Source organism: Candoia aspera, chromosome 4 (genome assembly GCF_035149785.1).
Source record: "Candoia aspera isolate rCanAsp1 chromosome 4, rCanAsp1.hap2, whole genome shotgun sequence".
Classification (NCBI taxonomy): domain Eukaryota; kingdom Metazoa; phylum Chordata; class Lepidosauria; order Squamata; family Boidae; genus Candoia; species Candoia aspera.
In genome coordinates this window covers 86,569,255-86,585,031 of record NC_086156.1, presented here as the reverse complement: position 1 = coordinate 86,585,031, position 15,777 = coordinate 86,569,255, and the positions used below count along the sequence as shown (strand labels likewise).

At 42.5% G+C, this 15,777-nt stretch overlaps 1 protein-coding gene across 4 annotated transcripts; it reads right to left on the bottom strand.

The window, feature by feature from the left end:
- Positions 1-10: 10 nt before the first annotated feature.
- PNKP (polynucleotide kinase 3'-phosphatase) lies at positions 11-14,330 on the bottom strand. 4 transcript variants are annotated; one of them, XM_063300937.1, is made up of 17 exons: positions 14,145-14,330; positions 12,083-12,222; positions 11,094-11,140; positions 10,509-10,940; positions 9,278-9,357; positions 8,742-8,799; positions 8,547-8,654; positions 7,234-7,305; positions 7,079-7,127; positions 6,799-6,869; positions 5,395-5,487; positions 3,609-3,705; positions 2,604-2,665; positions 2,410-2,519; positions 2,229-2,316; positions 714-775; positions 11-346 (listed from the first exon to the last, which is right to left on the bottom strand). In XM_063300937.1, exons 2-17 carry the CDS (start codon positions 12,207-12,209, stop codon positions 226-228), a joined length of 1,677 nt encoding a protein of 558 aa, XP_063157007.1. In that variant the 5' UTR covers positions 12,210-12,222; positions 14,145-14,330; the 3' UTR covers positions 11-225. The 4 variants fall into 4 exon arrangements, with proteins under 4 accessions (XP_063157007.1, XP_063157006.1, XP_063157008.1 ...); XM_063300936.1 differs by lacking the exon at positions 14,145-14,330 and adding an exon at positions 13,426-13,573; XM_063300938.1 differs by lacking the exon at positions 14,145-14,330 and adding an exon at positions 13,044-13,307.
- Between the last annotated feature and the right edge of the window lie 1,447 nt (positions 14,331-15,777).

Genomic DNA, 15,777 nt, shown 5'->3' with positions numbered 1-15,777 from the left:
ACAATAGCAGTTCAACTTTCAAGACTTTATTTCAGACAGCTTCTAAGACATTTTTTCACAGAAAAGAGTCATTATAGAAATGTCTCTGCCCCCTTTTAGAGTTTCAGCCCAATTACAAAGTTTCTGTTTGACCAGCAGGGAGAGCTTACGTGCTCCATCAGTGTGCCTTCTCTGGCAAAGGCAGGACAAAAAGACCCTGTCCAATATTATGCTGCTGGTTTGATGTCAGCCCTCTGAAAACTGCCGGTAAAGTGATTCCAGTTCAGAGTCTGTAAACTGAGGCACAAAATTAATCTTGAGGATTTCAGAGAAACCCTCCTCCAGCGATGGCTCCACATACTTACTCCTGTCAGAAAGAAAGATGATAATTAAGTGGAGCTCCCCCCTGGGGGGGGGCGGCTTTTGCAGAGCTCTTTTGGCCGCCACACCATGGGATTTTTGCAAGGATGGAAAGGGACTGAGGAAGCTGCCTGAGGAAACTAAAGAGCAACAGAGATGTAAGTAAAGAAAAGGGGCAGATTTTATTCCCACATAACATGGTAATTAGCTTTTTAAAGTCAGCTTTTGGAAATAAGTGTTACAGTAGCAGAAACAGATGATCCTGCTAAATCTCCAACAGAAGTAGCTTAGCTACTCTGGGAAGAAGAAAGCCTGCCCAGAAAGGAATTGTTTCCCTTTGCTGCTCTCCCTCTTCAAGACTTTCAGAAACTTACTTATAGGTGTTCAAGACAATGTTGTTGACAGGCACGTGTTCTTTCTCTGTCATTTCCCGGAACTAAAACAAGCAAAGCAGAGAACTCTAGTCAGCAGGACATAGAAATGGGGAAAATAAATTGGATGACACTTAAGACAAATACGTGTAGTTGTCGACTTAGGATGGCAGTTGGGATTGGAATTTCCATTGCTAAGCAGTGCGGTCATAAAGCATGACTGCATCGCTTAATGATGGCAATCCCTGGTTGTCCTGGTTGCCATTGCAAATCCCACAGCCGTTAGGCGAGGCAACTTCCTGCCACCTTCCCACAACCAAGTCAGTGGGGAAGCTGGCAGGAAGTTGCAAGTCCCAGGTGTCTCGCAAGCAGGCTGGCAGGCAGGCAAGTGGCTGCTGCCAGGTGGGGGAGGGGGGGCTGCATGAGGGAGGTGTGAGGCTCCGCAAGGGTGTGCGAGAGGCCAGTGCAGTGCGAGTGTAGAGTTGCTGGGGGAGGGTATACGGGTGGGGGAGACGTACCTGAGCGACTTGCGACCTTCCCTGCCAGCTTCCCCACCGACTTTCTGGGGAAGCCAGCAGGGGAGGTTGCAAATGGCGATCATGTGATCGCGGGGCGCTGCAACCGGTCATAACTGCGAGCTGGTTGCCAAGCGCCCAGATTGTGATCATGTGACTGTGGGGATGCTGGGATGGCCAGAACACCAAAGACTGGTCATAACCACCATTAGTTCAGCACCGTCATTACTTCAGTCACTGAACAAATGGTTGTAAGTCAAGGACTACCTGTACACATAAAGAGGAACAGTAGAACATCACTTATCTACAGAGAACACAAGATACTGCTTTGGCTTGTGGGATAAAGGAGTTTCAGGAAGGGCTCTGAGAGGGCTTCAGAGGACTCCAGAATCAGAAGATCTTTCACCTTCCAAGACAGAATACCTGTACTAGAAGAAACTGCAAGCTACCAACACTACATTCATCTTCAGGTAAAAGTGCAATTTACAGCGAAAACAAAAACAAAAATTTCTAGGGATGTACAACTATTCAGATTCAATGTGGGGAAGATGCACCGGACACACCTGCTGTACCTCTCAGTGGCTCTTGGAGCACCTTTCGGCACATTTCTAATGTGTACGTTATAGGAGGCATACACAGCTCATATATTTCTGGAGATGACACAATTCATAGACCACCTGCTGCTGTCCTGCGCCAGTGCTACTAGAAATTAGCTTCCTGGTTGGCTTATAATAGTAAAAAAGAGAAAAATCCTGCAACCTTGATTCACTACTCAGAAGGGGAGTGGGGGGTGGAGATTGAATTCAAAGAAATTTGCTTTCCCAGATGAAGAAGGGTTAAGAAGTATTTCATAGTATAAGGCCGGGCTTCTCAACCTCCACAACTTTTAAGATGGGTGGACTTCGACTCCCAGAATTCCCTAGGCAGCATGGGGATTCTGGGAGTTGAAGTCCACCCATCTTAAAGTTGCTGAGGTTGAGAAACGCTGGCGTAAGGTACTTACTCTGTTGTTATGCTTGGCTTGTTCTAATGAGGCTGTAAAAAGGAAGCAGCGGCAGGGAATATTGGCCTTCTCAGCACACTCTGTATACCTAGGTAGGGGAGAAGCATGGTAATTTTTCAAAGAATCTGATCATTTCCCATCCTCGGACTTAAACCATATCTGCTAGAGGGAGGAGCCTTACCTTCGTCTTGATTCCAGGTCAGGATTGGTATTATCCACTACAACACTCTTTCCTGCTTGCAGTGATGTTTCACACAATGCCACACATTTCTTCCATGAACCAAGTGTATCCTGAAGGGGAGAAAGGCAGGATACATGGGAAGGGAGGAAGCAGTCAAGTATGGTGAGAAGAGTTTTAGCCCTCCCATTGCTTACCTGGTTGACATAAACATATCCAACTGAGGCCAAATGTCGCTTCAAAAAAGTTGATTTGCCAGCTGGAGTGAGGGAAAAAAAAGCTGGAGATAGCAGTATGAACAATGGGGTAGAGCAGGGATTTCTAAATGTCTACAGAACTCCAGGGACATCAGCACACATGCCTTAATGTGTGCATACATTTCTTTAAGATGGCATCCATGATCCTTGCAACATTCACAATAGGTGCTCCTCTTAGTTTCTGGACAAGCCTACATCTGACTAGGAAGTACTGGCAGACACTGAAAAACTTGCTGAAGAACTCAGACCAGGAAATAGCTTCAATTACCATGAGCTGCCCGAGCTTTTTCTCATAGGGCTGTGTAGCATTCCAGATTCACACTGGAAAAAAGGAGTCAGATTGGATGCGGGGCTCATCTTGAAGCTTCCTTAAACCAAACATGGATTTTCCTGGAACTTTAAGGAGTTGCCAATGGTATGCACCCCACATGAGTGCCAAATCACTGTTTCTTTTTTGAAACAGGATTGCTGCACAGCCTTCATTTCTAGACCCCAAAACTGCATGGGAAATGTGTTTTTCAGAATATGCCTCTTCTGCAGCACAAACCTCTACTGTGGTACAGACTTGTCATCTCATTTTCCCTTCTTGGCTAACCAAAGGCCAAAAAGCTTGAAGTTTCTTCACATCACACATTAACCCCTGGTTAAATAAACTATGGTTTACTGAATTAACCAAATTCCAAGCTTCATACTGCACTCTATACTAGCCAACTACTTTCTAGCCAAACATGTATGGAGCCCATTGAATGGTTGCAATAGAAGCTAGCTCTGGGCTCACCACTCGAGCCATATGGAAATCTCCTGGCAGATGACAAGAACAAAAGTTCAGGGAAGATTCCGAGATCAGAAGAAGACTTCATGTTTTGCATACCACTGTTTTCCCATTAACCCCAACATCTGAAGATGACACTGCATGAATTCTGAAGGGCAAAGGTGATCACTCACCAGCAGGAAAGCCAACAGCCACAACTAGCTCTGGGGAGGATGAGATCAGGCAAGCGTTGGGGGGATCATAGAGCCGAGCTTTGGGATCTATCACCCGCTAAATTCAGGAACAGAGAGGAAAGCAGTGTTTTAATACTAGAATACAAACTTGGATCCTGGATGCGCTTTGCAAATCTCAGTCATGCCTGATTTTTTTGGCCTGTTCCCCAGTTTTGCACTTGTCAGATCTTACTGGGCCCAGTGGCAGCAGAGCAGGTGAAAAACCACACATTTTTCAAGAACCGGAGTATTAATATGTGAATATAAAAGAGTGCAGAAGGTTTTCTTTTTCCATTCCAAAATTGTTCCACCGAGCAGTGGATAACACAACTTCATTGCCATAGTTTTGCATTTGGCTATGACCCTATTGCCTACATTGCCTTTGGAAAAAAAGTATTTTAAGGAGAGAGAGATATAACATTTTTTGCACAACTCAGAAATGGAATGTCACATGCTGCAATTCTGTAGTTTTCATTGGGAGTACATAAAGATTCCTTGTACTGGAATAGTTCTTTTGTCTCCCATAAAATCAACCTAGGTTCAAGCAAATGTTTCTTTGGGAATGCCCTAAAGCAGCGTTTCTCAACCTTGGCAACTTCGAGATGCGTGGACTTCTGGCTGGGAATTCTGGGAGTTGAAGTCCACACATCTTAGAGTTGTCAAGGTTGAGAAACACTGCCCTAAAGTGCCTTCATGTCTGCATGTCCCATTCAGGCCTCCATAAGACTTCTTTGAAACTTCCATAAGGCAAAGGCCAATAACACATTGCATACTTTGCATTACACCCTTAGGAGTATATAAACCACAGAACTGAAATCTTCTGCAAGTCAAAGTGCTGTGCTCATAACTAGAGTAACTATACCAGTTCTGTGCTGGGAGCAAATGTATGAGGAATGGGTTGTATTCTGAAGATTTTCGCAAGCCACTTTACAAGCTCTTTCTTCTCTCTTTCACGTAATATCTTTTAGGAGGATCAGAGGAATACAGAGGAACTGCAAGAGCCATTAAAATAAGAACATGTCCTTACAGGGCTTAGTATATATTGCCTTTTCATGAATGTGAAACCAGAAGGGCATTACACTGAATTGCTTTAGTGCTTCCAGCTGGGAATTGACCCAGCTCCAGCTTCAGCGAACTTGGGATTTAGTATTATTTTGGACAGTTTTTGGTTTATTGTTAAAGCCAAACCAGGAACTGTAGTTTAAAATGATGCCTAATTGGTTAAACAGAGCAGCATTTGTAGTTGCAGTTTTCAACAATTCATCATTTTAAGATGGTGCAGCTTCATCTCAGCTTACCTTGACAAAAACCTCAGTGGGCTTGGATCTAGTCAATATTTTAATGATCTTCAACTTCCAGAAAATGGGAAGTTGAACATCCCAGAAGAAGACAATGGCAACTGCTTGTTATCAAGAAAACTGCATGATGACTTCATATGGTCACCAGCTGAGCTTGACCTCTTGGAGTCTCTACCTTTTTTAGAGTTTATTTTAAGCAAAGGTGCTTGGTTTGCATATTGGGAACAAAACAGGAACTGGGGAAATTGAAAGTGAATCCAATGTATTCTTCTCTGCCATGCAAGTGGAGAGAGAGGCTAGCTGGTCTTTCTTCGTGGGCATCATATTAATGGGGTAAGGAATCCAAGCTAAGGCACACAGACTGCTTTGAGGTCACAGGTGGCCCACAACTCTATATAAATAGAAACTGGAAGAGAAGCTGGTTTAAAAGAGAAAGAGAATTGACTCACGGGATCAAAGTCAGGGAGTGCAAATGGTGCCTGTTTCCAACCCAGGAAATACTCTTCAGGGGTGTGAAAGGGAAGCCCGGCATTCAAAGCAAACTGTGTGGATAAGCAAGTCAGCTATTAATGTGGGGGAAGGAGATAAGCATCAGCAGATGAGAATGGTCTGTCCTCTGGCCTCCTGAAGATACATGTGCTCAAATCCAAGTAGACCCAGTTTGCCTCTGATCCTGTTCATTTTGCGTCATTTGTTTCTAGGTTCATTAGAAATCTGAAACTGGGGCCAGAACTGAGATAATGGAAATAACCTTTCACCTTCAGAGATCTCACTATTGATACATTCTCCCTCTTCTTTACAAACTAGCCGGTCATCCCTTGTTTTAAAAAAAGATTCAGGCTGCCAAATTTCTTACTGAATGTAAAACTAAGGCCATCCTTTTCAGTTTCAGAAGTTTGTAATCTTTGATGAGGAACAGGGCTAGGGAACTTGTGGCTCTTTGCATGTTGTTGAACCCCAATTCCCAGCAGCTCCAGGGCCATAGGTTTCCTGTCCATCCATGCATAAAAGTGACTAAGTTGGAAGGCTGGGAATTATGAAGATGTGAAGACTACCAACTCATTGTTGTATATTCTATGCTGATGCTATGCTGGCCAGGATTGTGTATAAATGCATATCCATGCAGCTTTTCTGCATTTTTTCCCAGCTGTAAAATGTCCTGCAAATTCCTGTTTTTCACTGATTGGATTGCCAAATCCTTCCTAAACCTCTAATCATCTTTATCTGCCTCAAGGAACTTTAAATTAATGTTACAGCCCTGTTTAGGTTAATTATGACTTCCATAATTTAGCGTAAAGATATTGAATTTTAGCAATCCCTACATTCAAACAAAAAAGCAACCTTATATATTATTCTGGATCAGTTTTCCAAATTATTTGTAGGACATATAGATATTTAAAGAGGGGCAAAGAAACCAAGAGAGGTGAAAAAAAATATCTCCCCCAATTCTACTGGAAAAGTATTAAAAACTGCCATCTGTAACATGGCTAGGAAAAGTAGACTATCAATTTTTGCAATAGTATTTTTTTAAAAAGTTGGCTTTAGTTTAGCTCAGAAGAGAAGAAAATAAATTCATGAATTTTGAATCTGACAGAAAGCAGGGATTCTGCAGCAAACCCACAGTCACACAGAATCCTACCCATAGAATGCTTGTGTCAAACTATCATATCATAGACAAGTAAAGAAAGAAGAGACACATCAATCATGCTGATAACTGGATTAAAGACAAAAGAAACAGCAAGGGATGTGGATGTTCTCAAACTGATCATCTTCTCATCCAGGAAGTCCAAAATGATTAATCCTGAGACAAGAGGGAATGCAAGATGCAAGGAGGAGTAGGTTTTCTCCCTTACCAGGCGGTCACTACAAGAAAAATCTTTCTTCTTCTGTCCAGGGGCCCAGTTTGCTGGACGCCCAGCAGCATCTATGGAGGGGAAGAAAGACATGAACACACCCATTGCCATGAGGTGGTAAACTGATCACCAGCATATCAGTAATAATTTGAGAACTGGCCTTTGAATTTTGAGGGCCCTAGAAAGTATCATTGGCCAGGACAGCAAAAGTAGATTCTGGGAGTGTCAAGTCCACTCTTCTACCGTAATGTCAAACGGTCTTCCTTTGCGTTTGACTCACCTCCCACGTAGACACTTTCTTGCAAAGACACTGCTAAGCCACCATTTGCCTTGAAAGAACGGGGAGAGAGAGAAAAGGAAAGTCCAGACACGGAACAGCAGAGTATGCTTTTGCTCCTTCCCAGCCTTCTTCATATGCACACCCTCTTTTTGTACCTTTTTGCACAGATGATCCCACATACCAAGGACAGGTTTGCGGTACATTCCTGAACTGGTTGCCACAAAGACCTGCAGAGAAAGGGAGGCAATAAAAGGGAGTGATCCGGTTGGCCCTGCAGCCCATCCTTCCCTCAGAAAATGACTCTCATATTTAGCAATTACTATTTATTTATTATGATCTGGGTAGAATCTTATGACAGTCAGTCAGTCGGTCTATTCCCAACTGATGAATCCCACTGAATTCAGGTGAAGCTGGTGAATGAGGAGTTGGAACATTTCTGCAAGATTACCCATTTGGGATACCTGATCCATCTCTGAGCATCTCAGAATGACAGCGTAGCTATAGCAACTGCAAGAGACCACAGGTGCACTAACAGCAAGCACACAGATACCACTTGTGAAGGGAAGGAGCAGAGCAGCCATTTATCTTAGCTTAGGGCCCATGGCTGCCATTCTTCTTTCTCTGATGCAACCAGAATAAAGGCTGGAGATGGACACAGCTTGGAGAGGTAAGAAACCTCTCCTGATTTGCCAAATGCAATTCCTCATCAAATCAAATGGTCTACTTGAAAATATTTGAACCCCAGTTTTCCATTAAATCCTAATGGATCTACAAGACAACTTAATAACAAAATAAAATGCTATTAAATATATATAATGGAACAAAACCACACAACAGCAGTATGAAAATACCATGCAAAGTAAAACATACCAAAATTAGCTACAGAATACTGGTTACTTACTACCTTTAAACTTTCTCTGAAATAGAATAGACTTCCCTAATTTGCACTTCTCTGCCAAATGTCAGTTAGGGATGATGGAAGTTGCAAATTCAACCCATCTAAATGGACATCAAATGAGACAAAACTATAGAGATGTCATAATCTGCTGCTTGAGCTGCCGATTACAGAGAACCAAGCAAATCTCTCTTCCTAGAAATCGCCATAATTTAGGTGCTACAACCAAGAAACATTTGAGAAATATTGGTTCGTTCCTTTAATCTCTACCTCCTATTTCTTTCCCTTCTGGTCCAAAACTTGAAGCTTTATTGAAGGCATATTTTTTTCCCCACGTTTTCTTTATTCTATGTGCCACGATATGCAACATAATGGCTATTTAACCACTGTTAGCTGCCCAGAGTCATGATGATGAGATGGGCAGCCATGCAAATGGAAATAAATTAATGATAAATTAATATTTTATAAGACTAACTGGGCTTTGCCACAGACATCTAAAGCCATCCCTGCTCAACCCTGTTGCTTGCTTTGCCAAGCAACTTGGGTGAAGTGCTGTCTCTCCCATCAGCTCACCTGCAATGGGACACCCAGTTGCTCAATCACAGCTTCTACTTTGGCTTTGAAAACTTCAGGCCTGAGGCGCCCACGGCCAATGCCCAGCTGGTTGGTAAAGATCACAAGCTGCCAACAGGATGGAGAAAAGGAAAGATTATTTGCAGTGAGAAGGGTATAAGACAAGAAGGGGATTTGAGATAAGAACAACCATACCTTGTACCCTTCGCTCTGAAGCTGCTTCAGCTTGCGAGGTACCTCAGGGTACAGGATCCTGCAAATCAGGAAAGAGTTAGGGTTGCTGTCTGTATGCTCCTTCTCATATGATACAATGCTATTATCATCACTAAAGTTAGCAAAAACATGTAAACCATAATGCAGAAACCATAATGCAGTTCCACTTTTAGTCCTTTGCTCTGCAAAAGTGCTAAGTCTTTCTCACTGCATTTGACTTTTCCACACGGAAGTATCACCATTCTTCTTTTTTTAAAATCTTTTTTATATTTCTGTTCTGTCTGACTTGAAGGAGCTTGAGGTGATGTAGTTCCCTTCTTCTTGTAGTTCTCCCAAGGGCATTCCCACATAACATTACAGGCTGAGAAAGCAATTGATTCCACAAGTTTCAGAGATAAGGAGAGCTTCAAATCCAGCACTGCCCGTTCCTCATCTAAAGGAACTTCCACATCAACTGACTGTCTGTCTACAAACTTGCTTCCTCTTCTACTTCCCTTGGTATTTAGCTCTCTGTTTACCTCCAGTCATCAGGACTTGTAGGAAACACTTTCCCAGATTGTGTTGTGATAAGGGTTCCATCCAGATCAAACCCTGCCACCTGGGTGAAAGAGCAACAAGGGAGAAAACCAAAACGTCCATTTAGCCTAACATCAAGACCCACCAACCATCTCAGGCAGGCTGCACCCAAAATCAACACTTTGCCTGACAGCACTCTTTTAAGTATTCTTACAAAATATTTATTTATTAACATTTATAACCTATCTTTCATTCATTCAGGAGCTCCTGGCAGCATATATAGTGTTCCTCTCCAATTTTTTGCATAACAACCCTGTGAGGTAGATTATGCTGAGAGAGAATGACTGGCCCAAAGTCACCCAGTGAGCTTCCATGGATGAGGGTGAACAAGAACATTAGTTTACTACTTTAACCAGTATGCCATCCTGGTTCCCTAGATTTCTTAGGCACTTCTGCAGGTAAAAAGCAAAATGTCTAGACTTTACACAAACAGGACACTGCCTGCCAGTCCTGGGGACTATGAGAAAGATACTCTCTTAACAACAGGAATCCCCCAAATATAAAAATTCCCTGGACTGCCTGGAAGAGCCAGTTTGGTCTAGTGGTTAAGGCACCAGTCTAGAAACCAGGAGACTCTGAGTTCTAGTCCCGCCTTAGGCACAAAAGCTGGCTGGATGACCTTGGGCCAGTCACTCTCTCTCAGCCCAACTCACCTCACAGGGTTGCTGTTGTGGGGAAAATAGGAGGAGGAAGGAGTATTAGATATGTTTGCCACCTTGACTTATTTATAAAAAATAACAAAGGCGGGATAAAAAAAGATCTAAAAAAATTATGACAGTATAGTAATAATTGAAATTGGGGCTCTCTCCAACAGAAATATACATAATTGCAACATATTGGATAAAAGGCCTTTTCCCAAAAGTGATACCAGTTTTCTTTCGCCCCATGGAACTCACAAGTGAATACTTTGTTTACTCCTTAATCTACACCTTGTTCCTCTGCATTTGTAAACAAAAGAGCAAAAACGTAAGAAACTGCCTTACTCTGTTGTTAGAGACTGATATCCACTCTACTTGCATAGCTCTGGACCAGTTACATAAATATTTACTTTATATTTCAAAGAGCTGGGTGGAATGCAGAAATAAACAGTTTCCCCTCCATTTTCCTTGAGCAACACCCAAATAAGCAGTGTTTTTGAAGCTAGATTTCAAAGCAACAGGCAAGGAGACTTACTTTAGTACTCGGTACTATTCCTTTCTTGGTGAAGACCAGCAGCTTGCCCCGGTCCTCCCAGGAATCACAGGGCTGGGGGGCCAGCTTTGAAAGAGGCTTCTGAGGAGAAGAGTGTGCCTGCGCTGCCGTCTCTTGCAGCTGCCTCAGTTTCTCAGCCACAGAAGTGTCATCATCTTCCTCATCCTCAGAAGGGCAGGAAGCCTTGAGACGTTTGACTGTGTGGGCCTCGCCATCTTCTTCTGTCTTCTTCTGAGTCCGCTTACTGCAGAAGAATTCCAGCGGGTTTTTCTTTGCGGAGTTATCCCCTTGCTCAAAGCGGATGCAATATGGGTACAGTCCATTTACCAGGCACAAAGTTTCTCCTTCTTGGAGGGTTGTGCTGTCTCCGCAATGCAGGTGTATCTCTTCCACAGAGGTGGGATTTACCCCTCGCTGCCAACACATAATATGACAGTCTCACCCAGAACCACTGGCTCTTAGACCCAGGGGATGGGTGGAGAAGTCTGAAACCTGTCCCTGCTTCTGGGAATCAAGAAGCTCCCACTGGGAATCAAGCGGGATATTCCAAAGTTTTCCCCAACTCACCTGTGTGACTCGAACTGACCGGTAGGCATAGTTTGCCAGCAATTCCACTGTGAGAGCAGAGAAAGAGAAGAGAGGGCTCATTATTAGGGGTGTGCAAAATATTTCAAGGTCAGAATATCTTGATCCTGAAACTATTCAGTCCAACCTTATTTATTTTATTTATTTGATTTCTATAGCCACCCAGAGTCATTTGTTGAGATGGGCGGCTATAGAAATCAAATAAATAAAATAAATAAACCTCCCCAGAAATATTCCAACTAATCTCACAGTCTGTTCTGAAGATGGGCCAACATGCTTTTTGAAATTCAAATTCAAACTACAAAGCAACTCGGGAAGAATACATATATACATAAGACAAGACCAAAAGAACTGGAGGGGTGGTATTTTTTTAAAAAAAGAATGGTGAGTTTGTTGGGGAATATTGGAATGGAGTGGAGAGAAATGGACAAAAGAAAGGAGAAATGTGGAGAGCAAAGGAAGGGAACAAGAAACAAAAGGAAAACTAAGATCATTTACTTCATTTACTCAAGCTTTTGGAATCCTTGTGTTAACCTGACCCCATTTTTACCTCTATCTTTCCATTCTCTTCAACAAAAAAGTAGCTAACTAGTTAACACTGAAGAACTTCGCATTGTATTTGAATCGATAGCCAAAATAAGAGAAAATAAGGCACAGAAAATATTTGGGCTGTTGGATTGCTAGAATATAAACCACAGGAGATGATGCAACTTCCTGTAACAGAACAGACCACTGAATCTTAGCTAAATCTCAACATTCCTCATATGTTTTTTATAGTCCATTTATGTAGATCACTCACTCTTTTCCAATTATAACATTTATACAGGGAGGATTCGAAGCATGACACACAACTGTCCAATGCAGCCACCCCAAATGTTAGGAAAGTCAGTGAACTAACTGGGGAAGGAGAAGAAAAATGTAGTTTTTTGTACTAACAGTGATATATTTTCTAAAAAAGAAAAATTACAGACCTTGTGTTCTAGAACATTTCTTATCAGTGACAAGTGTTTCTGGACCCCTGCCCAGAACCACAGTCACACCATCAGGCAGAAGAACTGGACCATGTCGTTTATCTTGACTGATGAGAAAGCACTGCATACTGCTGGGCAGCCTGCAAGCAACGAGAGACATCTGGCTTACAAGCAACACAGGGCCATGCACAGATGGCACATCACAGTCTTCCATGTTCCCCCATAAATCAGATCCCACTAAAGCATGCAAGAAATACATCCCATACTAAGAACATGTGTTGAACTGTGGGAGCAGGTTGAGAGGTTGCGGTATGAAGAGAAAGGCCTGAATTAAGAAAGTTTTGTTCTCTGAGACTATAAATCAACTAGAGGAACAAGGCAAGGTGGGCGGGCCAAATGGAAACAAGATATCCATCCATCCATCCATCCATCCATCCATCCATCCATCCATCCATCCTGCCCTATGAAGAGCAGAACTGTGGCTGCATCCTAGAGTTGTTACAAGAGAACTATCTAAATTATCTAAATGTATTATCTAAATCAGTGTTTCTTAATTTTTTTGCACTCAAGATCCCTTCCCACTTTTAAAAATTACGGAGGACCCCAAAAGAGCTTTTGTTTGAAAGGGGTATATTTATCAATATTTACCATATTAAAAATTAAAATTGATGCATACATAGAATATTTATTGAATCATGTAAAAATATTAAACCCATGAGATATTAACGTAAACAAAATGTTTTTCATGAAAAAGCCCTGTATTTTTTTTAACAAATAAAAAATAAGACTAAGAGTGACCATGTTTTAAATGTTTGCAAATATCTTCAATATCTGGCAAATCATTTTGATTTCTCCCTTGAGAGGGTCTTGGGGGGACCACATTTTAAGAAACACTGATCTAAATTATTCAAAATCCTGGATAGCTGCCAAGGAAAGACTGCAGGAGAGAGGAAATAACAACCTCGATTGGGATTATATACGTCTACGCGTTTAGAAAGAGGTCTTCTTTTTATGAATGGGAGGGCAAAACCGCCTTTCAGGTTTTGTCGCCCACACTGAGCGGGAAGAAAAAGTTCCACCGTACGAAGGCTCCTAACTAAAAGGGGCCATGGCACTCTTTTTCCGCATCCGCAGGAACATGAAAACCTAACCGAGACGTTATTCCAGAATACGAAGTCCGAAGGGGCGAACGACACCTTTCTCCGACCCGACTAGGAAGTGAACTTCATCCGCCCCCGGACGAAACAATGTAGCTTTGATCCAAAGCACCCCCTCTCTATAGAGGTAGGAAAATAGAGAGAGACACACACCATCGACACCGAGGAGCAAAAAACGCAAGCCACCTGATTTCCATGTCCTATGGATGCAAAACGTCATAGAGCTGAAAGAAAACTAATTCGCTTTTAAAGGGAGATTGTCCATTAGGAGCGGCGTGTGACTCTGAGGCTACAGCCTCGCACACCTTTGCTCAGGACTAATCCACACTAAGCAAAAGTTTGCACAGAATCGGAATGGCACATCCCCTTTCTGAACCCAGCACTTCCTGATTCATTGCGCGGGGGGATGGTTCCTCATCACTAGAGTCCTCCTATTTTCCCACCACACGCACAGACACGCGAATGGGAAAGCAGGTGTTTTCGTGCAGTTATTAATTGGATCGCGAAAACAGATTGCAGGGAAGAAATTAAAACTCCTCTTTCCCCTCCCAGGTCCTTGCTGCTATCAACTCTGCAGCCCCCCACCCCGTCAACAACCTTCCCCAACCTGGCGCTCTCCAGACAGTTCCCATCACTGGTGGGGAAGCCTGGAGTTGTCCTCCATAGCGTCTGGAGGGCGCCAAGTTGAGGAAGGGAAGCACACCCAGCCACGATGGAGAAGGAAGAGTCACTGGTTGCTCAATTGATGTAGTTGGAAACTGTAGGGGTAGGTCGTCATAGAGAAAATCTATCTATGTGGTCGCTAGGAGTCGAAATCGAAAACGACTTGATGGCACATAATTAAAAAAAAATCAAAGAAACTGTTTGGCCGTTGCGTAGTGACAAATCGCCTTCCCCAAACGCACCTTAGGCTGCGGCAAAGGTCGGTCTAGTTAAGTGGTTTTCTCGGCGCTCCATCCAGCCCAAATTCGGCGCTGAGCGATCCGCAGAAGCAGCAGCCTCGTGCTTCCGGGGCGGGCTGGCGGCAGACCCGTCGCCTTTGCATTTTAAGTGAAGCACGGCATCGATGCGGGCCAACTCGGAAATAGTGTGCCACTCTCTATTCCTATCTCTACGGTAGCCTGGCGCTTCCATCAGGCCCCCTTCCGGGGGTGCACGAGAGGGATTGGGAATGAGTTCCGGCAACTTTGGTTCCGTCTCAAGTTGCTCAGTGAAGTGGCTGGGACACTCCTCCCTCCCCGCTTGTGTAATTTGGCAGCTCAGAAGTGGCCTACGTCATTCCCAAAGGATAATTGGCAAAATAGCCTGTAATCTTTTTTAAGTTTGATGTCATTAAAAACAAAAAAGATGTGCAACATGGGGGTGGGGGGTTGACATTCGTAAAGTGAGAATTGGAGTATATGGTCAAGTCACCGTAGCAATTTATGGAATATTAGTATATGCCAGTGTTTCTCAACCTCAGCAAGTTTAAGATGTTCCCCAGCATGCTGGCTGGGGAATTCTGGGAACTGAACATCTTAAACTTGTTTAGGTTGGGAAATATTGGTGTATGACTTTCTTTCTGCCCCTTTTGTGTGTGTGTGTCTATGTGTGTGATTTAATTCCATGTTAAGGTCAATCTAAATCTAAAAGTAATTTTTTCAGTTGGTGGGAATTTCATAGTGATGATGATCAGGAACTTTTGTACAAAAAGATTTAAAGGTTTCTGGATTTTTAAAAATTAATACCTTGTTAGCATTTCATCAAATGCATTTAATTAAATATATTATAAACTATCACATAGTCAATAGCACTAATTTCCTTCTGTTATTAATTAAAATTCCAGACATAAGTTTTCTAATGCTTCTGTAATGTACCTCTAGCAGTGCTGGAAGAAGTAATATTTCTTTTGCTATAAAAGTGACATTTTTAAGGGAAAATTGATTTGGTATGTGTGGTTTGATTTGTAAATGCCCTTTCAGTAACAGTTCATAAACAAGTTCACAGTTTAAAAACCATAAAAAAACTGAAAACTAACATTGAAAACTTAATGCTATAATTATTCTCTGAAATAAATTTTATCTTCTAGCAATGTAATGCCTTCCCCCCCCATTATCTATAACTACTATCTAACCATAACAACTGCTTCCCTCTCTTGCTAATCTCCAGAGTGCTGGGGAGACACCCGTGATTAAAAAGAAAGCTGAGAATCAATATTCCATTAAGAGAGCAGCAGATTTTTTGACCTCAGGTCAGGACATAATCAAATATGATGGAGAGCTATGATCCTCTTTGATAGGATTGATTGCTGGATTTAAGAAACAAACTTAAAAACAGCTGTGGAAATGAGGCAGGGAGTAGCTGTATTCAAAACTGTTGTCCTCATAAAGCTGCTCCTAACACAGCCCGGGAGGAAATACATGTCCTGATACCATAAATATTGATTTCTCAATGAAACTAACCACAGTTGGAACAACCGTAACTTGACAAATAGTGCAGGGAAAAGACTAAATGCCTGAATCTCAGTAACTCCTTTGTTCAGTTAACTTTGCTTAGTCT

Coding starts and splice junctions, on each gene's coding strand:
- PNKP (XM_063300936.1), bottom strand. Junction 3,706..5,394: donor CACTCCCTGACTTTGATCCC/GTGAGTCAATTC, acceptor TCCTGAATTTAG/CGGGTGATAGATCCCAAAGC. Junction 2,666..3,608: donor GGCTGTTGGCTTTCCTGCTG/GTGAGTGATCAC, acceptor CCCTCACTCCAG/CTGGCAAATCAACTTTTTTG.